This window comes from Volvox carteri (assembly GCF_000143455.1).
Source record: "Volvox carteri f. nagariensis unplaced genomic scaffold VOLCAscaffold_60, whole genome shotgun sequence".
In the NCBI taxonomy this organism is placed as follows: Eukaryota; Viridiplantae; Chlorophyta; class Chlorophyceae; order Chlamydomonadales; family Volvocaceae; genus Volvox; species Volvox carteri.
The window spans coordinates 747,264-757,079 of NW_003307603.1; the positions used below are offsets into that span (position 1 = coordinate 747,264).

Here is a 9,816-nt window from a genome sequence, read left to right on the forward strand (position 1 = left end):
GTGTACGAGTGTTGTGGGATAAACTGGACGGACTGTCGATAAAGTGTGGTGGGAAAACAGTGGGACCTCGGCAGCTGACTTGACTGGGTAATGCAGTCGTGGCCCTGAGTGCTTGCCTCCGGTAGTAGTAGTAGTGCCAGAGTACGGTAACCAGGTGTGCAAGTTTTTCCACTCCATGTCGTGGGATCGAATCTAATACACACATGAGGCACTTGTAAGCGGTCCTCTTGCAAAGTTTTTCTGTAAATTCCTTAAAAGTCATGTGCTTTTGGATGCCAGCCCCGGCCAATCCTGCCAACTTGACAGCCAATTCGACACCCTGTCAGGCTAATTCGATACCCTGTCAGGCCAATCTGACACCCCGAACAGGTCAATTCGATACCCTGTCAGGCTAATTCAATACCCTGTTAGGCCAATTCGGCACCCGGACAGGCCAATTCGACACCCGGACAGGCCAATTCAGGCGCAGCACAGCCCAATTCCGAGGCTCCACAGCGCAATTCGAATACCTCCGGCGGGTCCGCCAGAACAATTCCAGACCTCGGCAGACCAATTCTTTTGTCAGGAATAAAATCCAGGCTAATTCTGCGACAGAGCTCTTCCCTAATTCCAGCCCGAATCCTACCCTCCTGCAGAAGTACGTCAGCCTTTACCTGTGCACGATCGAGTTCCTGAGGGGTCGGCAGCCGAAATGCGGCGGTCGCCTCATCGATGAGGCAGTACGTCAGCCTTAGCCTCAACCACACGCCTGTGCGCGGAGAGGGCAAACGGAGTAAACACGAAATGAAAAAGACGTGGGGAACGTGGGGGACATGGAGGGGGTGGGGGCCGGAAGGCCGGCAGGATGCAGCGACCAAATCTTGTGATAATGCCGATAAGCCGGATCAGTTACAAATCCAATTTTGACCCAATATGCAGTTTTGCAAATGGGAGAAAGTAGCCGCTGACACTGCCAATAAAATGGCTGTACGGTGTACGGCCTGTACGGATTACCAAGCAACGAACCCCGTACAATACAACCTACCTTCTCGGGTCGTTAAGCCGCAACAGCCGTCCGCCGCCCGCCAACTGGTCCCAGCACCGCCTTGCAAACAAACAATACAACGGTGGAGTGCATCACGGGAATGTACGGCAGGTTATAGCAGGTTGGGGCCGGGCACAACATGGTTATGCTTGCTAATGTTTTGTTTATAGCTCCTTTTCTCGACCTGTCAAAAGCACGTGCCGTACATTCCGCACCCCTTTCATACGCCTGCAAGCGAATGCCGTAATCTCCTCCTCCTCCCCCTCCTCCCACTAAACAAATTCGTTCCACAATTCATAATTCAACCTAAGCATCTTCTGTCGTACTGCCGTACTCACGCCAGGCTACTCGTGATTAGATCGGCGCTGTAGTTCTGCGGAGCCGCCAGTAGAAGCTTGGCGGAGCGGCCAGCGGCGGCGGTGGTGGCGGAGGGGTAAAAAGGGAAGGAATGCTGCTGGCGGCTGGTGCCCCCGGGCCCGGCCCCGCCATTGCTGCTTCCGGAGCTGGGCCGGAACATCAAGGGCGCGAGCTGGGGAAGCTCTGCTGCCTTCAGGATTTGAAGACGCTCCGAGTACGGTCTTGCCGGTGCCTGATCGGGACAGACAGACAGACGCGTCACACATGAGAGCCTCTCTACCTAGCCGCCAAGACTAAATCAAAGTGCGGAAAGAGAGCAGTAAAACCAAAAGAGGGGTCCAGAAAGGAGGAACGAAATGCAGTTATTATGGGCCAACGGTCACTGGTCAACCGCCAACGGTAAACCTACCTGGCGGGCCGAACAGTACAAACGGAAGGTCACGTCCGGCGCCGCACAGCATCGCAGCGCACGCAAGCCGTTGCTCCGGGTTCAGTGCCGTACCGCCCATCAGCCTCAGCTGAGCCGCCACCTCCGCCAGCTCCTCGTCGGCGGCTGCGTCAGGAGTGCCAACCTCCACCTCCTCCACGTCCTGCTGCTGCTGCTGCGGCGGCGGCGGAACCGCAGGAAACAATTCGTCTGGGAAGACGGGTAGACCCGCCTGACGGGACGCCGTGTCCGTATCAAGCTCCTGCGGGGGCGGCGGCGGCGACGGCGGCCGCAGCTGCTGCGGCTGCAGCGCTGCCCGCAGCAGCGCCTCGTGCATACGGACAAAAGGCGTGCGGTCGAAGGAGAAGGCGCAATGCGCTAGTGGCGCCCCTGCCGGCACCGCTGCCGGCACCGCTGCCGGCACCGCCGCGGCGGCCGCGTCCGCCGGCGCAGCCGACTGCTACTTGCGGGCGAGCTCCTGTGCAGGACAGCATCGGCATGAAGCCCCTCCCAGGAGGGAGCGGACAATGAACAGTGTTTCATTAAAGTGATTATTTAAAAATAAAATAAAAATACTTTACAAATAGAAGATACATTTTGTTTTTCTCCAGCTATTTTTGTACAAAATCGAAAGCGGGACAGGAACTGAAGAAACTGCCATTAAACAAGACAACCACCTCAACCACCCAACCACCAACCACCTAACTACCCAACTACCCACCCGGAGGTCCTGCCAGTACGCCGGCGGCATTACTAGGAGCACCTGCGTTATGAGGGACAACAGGAAGCCGTACGTAATACGTAAGAGTTACAAGCTATTCTAAGTGCTCGAGGATCTTTGTACAGTGTGGTGATGTTTGGTACTTTAAGCCAGTCCATGTATTCACAGATCACTGGGAAGTGAGTGAAAGGCATGGCTTGGTACAGGACCATGTATGCGCCACCAAACAGAGCCAACAAGGCATTGTCGGCAACCTCGGTCATGGCCAGGTGCTTGTTAGTTTGCTGCTGATGATGATCCTGGGCGTACTGGTCTACAGCCGCTTTGTGGGAGTGGGAGGCCTCGTGCCGGGTGTAAGCTGAGCGATCCCAGTTCGTGCGGGAAATGGTGGCGTTACTCTTCTTATATGTGTCGCAAAAAAAGCAGATGACCGTCGTCGAGCCCTGAAGTGCATAGGCCCAGCTCTTGAAATCACCACCACAAGCGTCAGTCAGCCAAACAATGTCCTCGTTGGGAGTATGAGGCCGCTCAAACCCCGGGGGGACACCAACAGCATCGATCTTGTTGGTGGACTTGGTGCGCTTCCATTGCGGGTTGGCGGTGGCATTGGGGGTGGCGGCGGGCAGGAGTGTTGCCGGCTGCTGTTCGGGGGCGGTGGTGTTGGGGGTGGCGGGCAGGAGAGGTGCAACCAGCACCTGCAGAAATCAGCAGCAGCAGCAGCAGCAGCAGCAGAAATCGTCAGCGGTTCCTCTTAACCCCCTTCCCCGCGCCCCCCTTTTCGTATCAGTCTGTCCTCCGTGGCATGAGCTTCACTCGTTCACGTGGCTCGTCTTCCCAACCCCTCCCTCTTGCCGCCCAGGCTACACCCAGCGTGGAGATCAAGGGCGCCCCCGGCGGCGGTCCCTCCCCCCACCCTATCGCGTTACGCGATGTCCAAGCCCTCGTGATGTGGGTGCTCTCCCCCGCGGGCAACCTGGTGGAGTCGCCCAGGTGGGCCTTTGTGAAGGTGAGGGGGGAGGACGGGGGGGAGGGAGAGGGGGAGGAAGAGGGGGAGGGAGAGGGGGAGGAAAACGGTGGAGGCGGTGGGTGGGTGGAAAGGTGGAGCGCATCTGGGTTACACGGCGTGTCGCGTGTGTGTTTGCAGGTCATGTATAAACAGATACGTGCTGCCCGTCCCTCCTTTGGGCGTAACCCCCGCCTTATCCGGGCTCACCTGTACGGCACCTGTACGGCAACCCACATTGCAGAACAAGCCGCTGGTCCAGGGGGTGGTGCTGGTGCTGGCCTCGGGCTTGAGCAGCGCCATGATGAAGGAAAAACAGGTGGGTGGGTGGCGGTTAGCGGTAAGAATGCTGGTTGGTGGTTGGTAGTTGGCTCTTCTTTAGTGATCTTAGGATTTTGGCACTTTACCAAATTCTGTACTTCTTGTAGCATTTCGTTCCTTAACCACGCAACGTATGTGCATTCTTTGATCGGGGTGGGGGGAAGCGCTGCTCGCTTACAAGAACGTTTGGCTCGTGTTGATGTTGTTGCAGCTGTTGCTCCTACTGTTCATGTTGGTGTTGATGGTGAGGGGATGTTACACTGCGTGGGCAAAGCTCGCCCTGAGAAAGGGCGACGAGCACCGTCGTTGGCCCTGACGGGGGGCCGAAACACAGCTGCAGCGCAGCGGGGGCGGCCTCGCGTCTACGTCCTGTTGTTTCTGGTGCTGTTGAAAGCACACGCACAAGGCGGGGGAAGGGCTTACTGAGGGGGTTACTGACCGTGCTGTTTCATGAACTTCGTGTTTCGACCAAAAAAACCTGAATGTGTTTTTATTTATTCGGCACATGACATCCCTTTCCCGGCTGGGACGTGTTTTTACCCCCGCACGCGTGTGTGCGTGTGCGTGTGTGTGCATGTGTGCGTGCGTGTGTGTATTTTCACGGCGTGTCCGAGTCCCTTTGTCCATCTTCCGAACCACTGCTCGCTGTACTGCACGTTGTTGAACTTGGATTTGAATTTGGGTTTTCATTTTCCCCCCACTTCTCCCCCCCCCACCATCACCACCTCTCCCCTGGCGGCTACCTCGCCCACCCCCGCCCACGCACCCCACCACCACCCCACAGCACCTGCTGCCGTTTCTGTCGAACCTGGGTCGACCGGCTGTCGTACACACCTCGCCGCAAGCTAAACCGGGTAGGGGGGGAAAAGGGGGGGAAAGGGGCGGGGGAAGGTGTGATTGAGCTTTGGGCTCTGGGCCCCCGGGGGGCGCGGGCAGGATAAAAAACGGGGGAGTCTCGATCTCGGAAGAATGAGAAACCGCATCATGCCTTGTGAAATCATAGTAAGTAATTCAGTCATCAAGGGCAACAATTCATGAATCTGATAAACAAAAAGGTTTTCCTTATATATATATAAAAACCCATTCTCTTCAGAAACAACTATCAGAGCTATTGTCGAATCCGAATTAGCTTTAATCCCTTTGAAGGCGATGTAACACAACACGTGAATGTTCACTCGTCCCCTTCAAAACCCACATCAAAAAAGGGGGACGGGAAAAAGGGGGACGAGGGTCTACGGGACTCGAAGCCTGTGGTGACTGGTTTCCCTGCGGCTGCTGCGGCGGAATTGGGGCTCTGTCATATCTCCCCTCGCCCCCGGACTTCGCAAGCCTTTCAGTAAGAAGATAAACCTCTAAAACCCGACAGACCCTCCTGAACTCCGTGAACAGCTCTCTCCCCCCCTTTCCCCCCTTTCGTGGTCCGTCTCCCCCCTTTCCCCCCCGACCCCGTATCCCTGCCCTCCCTTCAGCTCACAACACAACGGAGCTCCTAAAAACCAAGTTAAGTCAACGTAACGCCAAGCGAAAGAGATCCGCGTCGTCCCCCGCCGGTGCCGGCGCCGCCACCGGCGCAGTGGAAGGCACGGAGGACGGGGAAGGGGAGGAGGACAAGGAGGAAGCGACCGCTGGCGGGTCAGCGGCGGCGACGGCGGCGGCGGTTGCTAGCCTTGCGCCGCCAAAAGGTGCCCCGGCGGAACGGCGAGAGAAAGGCGGTCGGGCTCCGCCGCCGCCACCACCGCCGTCGTCGGTCAGTTGCCTCCAGGTCCCTTCCCGCCCTCGCACTACGTGGCATCATTGGACGAGCTTAAGCAACATAACTACCCGTTGCCGTACTTGGAGGAGGAGGAGGGTGAAGAGGGGACGGGGGGAGAGGAACGAGGAGGGGAGGAAGAAGGTGGCGGCGGCGCGCGGAGAGGCCCGCAGAGGCGGCTTGTATGTCCTGCGGGCTTTGTGGCGACGCGACCTTCGGGTAATAAGGACCTAAACAGGATGCGGGTTCGGTGCAAAACTGCTTACGTGGCTTGTGTGGATGTCGCTGTCTTTGGGGCGTGTATTCCCCCAAAACCCGTTGCCGAATCCGACCCGCGCCCCCACCCCCCCGGCCCCACCCCGCCTCAGGATCTTCACCCCGGCATGAACCGCGGGGTGGCGGTGCTGTGTCGTCCGCTTGTGTTCGTGTCACCTCCACTGAACGCGTCGGGCACGCTGTGAGTCTGAGCATTTAACACACTGAACATATGTGTACACATGCGTACCTACATACTTACATACACAATCGCCACTTCCTACTCGCAACTCGGCTGTTCATAGAAAACACACTCGCACTCGCACTCGCATTCACTGTTGTCAGGGAAGGTCCCTTCCAGTAAACACACAGCTTTTCACACAACAAAACACCCGCTACTCCTTTTCCCTGACCCTAAACCCCCCTCCCCCCCTTCCCCCCCGCCTTCCCCCCTCGCAGGTATCTGATTTGTGTGGACACGGACAGCAATTGCTTCGTGCTCGCCCTGACCCACATCCACCATGACGCCTTCCACATGTCTCAGCTGCTCACCATCACGCACCCGGACTTGAAACATGTGGACACCGCCTGGCCACCACCCGCCCAACCCCCCCTGTACCGGCCTCAGCAAAAAGCGCCTTCTCCGCCGCCTCCGCCTCCTCCTCCTGCTGCTACAGCTGCTGCTGCTCCTTGTCCTGAAATGAAGACGTTAGAATCGGAGCCGTCAGGTGTGGAAGCCCCGCATCCCCCTCCTTTTCCCCTTCCGCCTTCTTCTTCGTCTTCTTCCTCCGTGACTTCCGAACAGGGATTGGCAGCGGAGGCGGCAGGGGGACCCTCCACTACCGCCACACCTCTCTCTGCCGCCGCCTGCTCCCTCGGCATCTCTCCCTCCTCGCCCTCCCCTTCCCCTTCCCCCTCCCCTATCCCCTCCTCCGCCGCTGCCGCCGCCGCCGCCTCCCGCACCTACCGCTTCCCGCTGCTGCGAGTGGGGTGTGACCCGGGCTGCATCAGCGCGGTGCTGGTGGACGGTGTCCCGGTTCATAGGGCCCCTCAGACACCGCTGTTGAGGGGAGTCATGAGGGCGGTGTGAGCGAGTGGGAGTGCGAGCGATGAGGGGGGGGGAAGCGAGGGAGCTGGGGAAGAGCTACACTAGGGCGAACGGGTGTTCAGAGCTCGGCAGGTGCATGCTCGGGGGGTAAGGAGGAGGAGGAGGAGGAGGAGGACACATACCAACGCTAGGACCAGACCCATGTCTGGTGGTGGTGGTGGTTGTTCGGGATTCGGAAAGGGAAATAGCCTTGACGCTGGCTGCCGGGGTGGCTGCAGATTGCTGACTGATTGACGAACATCAGACTGGAAGGCCCTATCTGTCTGTCTGTCCGTCTGCCTGCCTGTATGAGTGTATGTATTTCCAAGTTCATTCGCGTATATATGTATATGTGTATGTAGGTTTGTACGTACGTATGTCAGCTTTGTGCATGTGCGTTTTTCTGTCTGTCTGTCTCTGCTTTTTGCATGTGGCTGGGTACCGTGTACATGCGGTGAGAAGTGTGGCTGTGTCTGGTCAGCTGGGCAGAGGGCACTAGGTTGGGGGTGTTTCTGGTTGGGGTGTTTCTGGGTTGGCTTTGCCGGGGTTTGATTGCCCTGGAAGGGTGAGAGTGCGTGGTGGAGGTCGTGTACACCCCTAGGCATGGGGGAGGAAAAGAGGTCGCCGGGCCTTGCAGCCTCCTACCTTGCCTAGCCACCCCCCGCTCCTTCAGGTGTGCTACCGGGGGCACAGGGGCAAGGTCCCCTGGACGGTGTTGGGGGCAACAGCTGACTGATAGCACTGCAGTGTTGATGTATGTGAACAGTTTGGGGCTGTGCATATGTGAGCGCATGTGTGTGTATGCTGATGTCCATGTTAGCTGTTGCTGTAGCTGTTGGCGGAGCTGCAGGACATATAGGCCCGCAGCACCAGAGCAACGGTAACAGCAACGGTACCACTGTTACTACAGTTACGTTGTACTTCCATTTGTATGTCGAGGATAAGGGGGGACGTTCAGGACATACATACATACATACGTTGATGCGCCGTTGATCCGCTAGATTTGGTTGGATGCTGGTGGTGAGTTGCCGAACCCAACGAATACATTCTGAAGTCGGATGGGTTGACGGATTACGGTGCCCCCCTCTAGCAGGGGAGAGCAGGGACTGCCCGGGAAAGGGGCCGCTGGCGAAGTTAACCACCCTGTAACAACATACATACATACATGAGATGACGGAAAAGTGGCCATAAACTGCCTTTATCGGTTAAGGTACCGGTGGGCACCAAACACATCTTGGAGCGACAGAAATATAACGGTGCTGCTGGCACCTGCACAACCGAGGGCATCGATTTGCAATTATCTCTGCTGTCCACCACCAACTCGCGTTTTCACATACTATATACCAAAAACGTTTCTCAAGTGCTCCGCAACAAATAGGGAGTACCAGATCTTATAACAGCCAACTACCCATAAACGACCGTATCCCAACCGAATCCAGAGCCAACGACCACAACCACGACCAGCTCTCGCCTACTAGCCGTACAGCCGCGCACATTAACGGAAAACCCCCCAGTCGGGAATTACACGAGGGGACTGCAGCGTACGAATGTGTACGACATCTCAAACACACACACAAGGCACTTTGTGCGCCTGCACTGTATGCGGAGCCTCAAGCCATAACTGTGCGCGTCGCCCTTCCATTTCCACTGGTGGGGGGGAGGCTGAAAGCGCTATAACGGACATAGCAACACCTAGGACGCCTTTTACTTCTTTTTCCACCGCTAGCGAAATACACCCCCGCCCCCGCCCCTCCCCCAACACACACGTTTTCACATACATACACACACACGTACTTGCACCCGCAGCTGATTTTGTTGCCTAAATGCACACACACGGCACACAGGCACACGGCATTCAGCACACTCGGGTGGCAGTAGAGGTAGAGGTAGACCTGAAATGGCGTCAGGGGCTGTTCCAACCGTCCCTGTGCTGGCGCCCCGGGGCGGGGGCCCCCGCCTCGCCACCCCTCGGCTGGTCATCCCCCACCGGCCTTGGCGCACTACCGAACATCTGCTGGTAGGTGTCCTGGGAGGGCGGTGATGCGTGCTTGTGCGCATGTACGTATGTATGTATGTATGTATATGTTGAAGTGGTGGCGGGCGGTGTCTTTATGTCCGGTTGTGGTGGGGGTTGTGCTGTTCTATTGCCGACGTGGAGCGAGACGTTGGTTGAGTTTGTGTGCGCGTGGAAGAAAAGGGTTTTGTAAGGGGGTAGCTGCGGTTGGAGTTGGGCGAGAGGGAGGAGGGATGGTGGGTGCAAAGGTGCTGCCGGCGGGGTTCAGTCCTGATGGAGCTATGTGGCGGGTGGAGAGCAGTTTCCGGGACATGCCGAGTATCGAGTGTCACGTGTAGATGTGTATGCGGTTTTTTGCACCAACCTTGCAACCACATTCCCCCTCTTCCCGCCTCCCGGCGCCCACAGGGGCCCCCCCTGTCGCACTCACGTTCCTTGCACGTGGAAGTGGTACATACATACATGCATACATACATATTTACACAGGTAAACCACAGCACACGCGACAACCGAGCTAGCTAGCCGCCATCACGACCGCCTCACGGGGGGCCCCGCCACACCCCCAGCTCACCTTGAGCCGACCGACGCCCGACTTGATCGTCTCGGTGATGCCATTGCCTGTCAGCTCATTCGACCAACCAGACTTTTCCCCGCCGCCGCCGCCGCCGCCGCCGCCGCCACCGCCGCCGCTGACCTGCTCATCACCCGCGTGTTCCGCCGTTCCCGTCGTCTCAGAATCCGTACTGCCGCGGGCCGTGGTGGCGGTGGCGGCGGCGGCGCCGCCGCCGCCACCCCCTTCCGACTCCGGAGGGGCGCCGCGGCTACCCGCCTGACGTGGCGTACGGAGGCCGTACTCA

The 9,816-nt window shown here is 58.0% G+C and overlaps 3 protein-coding genes across 3 annotated transcripts in view; 2 read left to right on the top strand and 1 right to left on the bottom strand.

Annotated features, from left to right (window-relative positions):
- VOLCADRAFT_97420 (uncharacterized protein) overlaps positions 1-734 on the top strand; it is a gene marked incomplete at both ends in the record, with an annotated part of 11,388 nt that extends 10,654 nt beyond the window's left edge. The window contains one exon of the mRNA XM_002956342.1: positions 636-734. Within this exon, the coding sequence (XP_002956388.1) occupies positions 636-734 (99 nt within the window). The remainder of the gene's footprint in view (positions 1-635) is intronic.
- Positions 735-1,358: 624 nt separating this feature from the next.
- VOLCADRAFT_97421 (uncharacterized protein) lies at positions 1,359-2,559 on the bottom strand (the record flags this gene model as incomplete). The annotated part of the gene is made up of 3 exons (XM_002956401.1): positions 1,359-1,613; positions 1,912-2,070; positions 2,530-2,559. 3 exons carry the CDS (start codon positions 2,557-2,559, stop codon positions 1,359-1,361), a joined length of 444 nt encoding a protein of 147 aa, XP_002956447.1.
- A 263-nt stretch (positions 2,560-2,822) lies between these two features.
- Positions 2,823-7,681, top strand: VOLCADRAFT_97422 (uncharacterized protein; the record flags this gene model as incomplete). The annotated part of the gene is made up of 10 exons (XM_002956343.1): positions 2,823-2,882; positions 3,389-3,535; positions 3,777-3,851; positions 4,065-4,097; positions 4,638-4,707; positions 5,323-5,600; positions 5,972-6,060; positions 6,318-6,586; positions 6,845-6,942; positions 7,619-7,681. The coding sequence occupies 10 exons, from the start codon at positions 2,823-2,825 to the stop codon at positions 7,679-7,681; spliced, it is 1,182 nt and encodes a 393-aa protein (XP_002956389.1).
- Between the last annotated feature and the right edge of the window lie 2,135 nt (positions 7,682-9,816).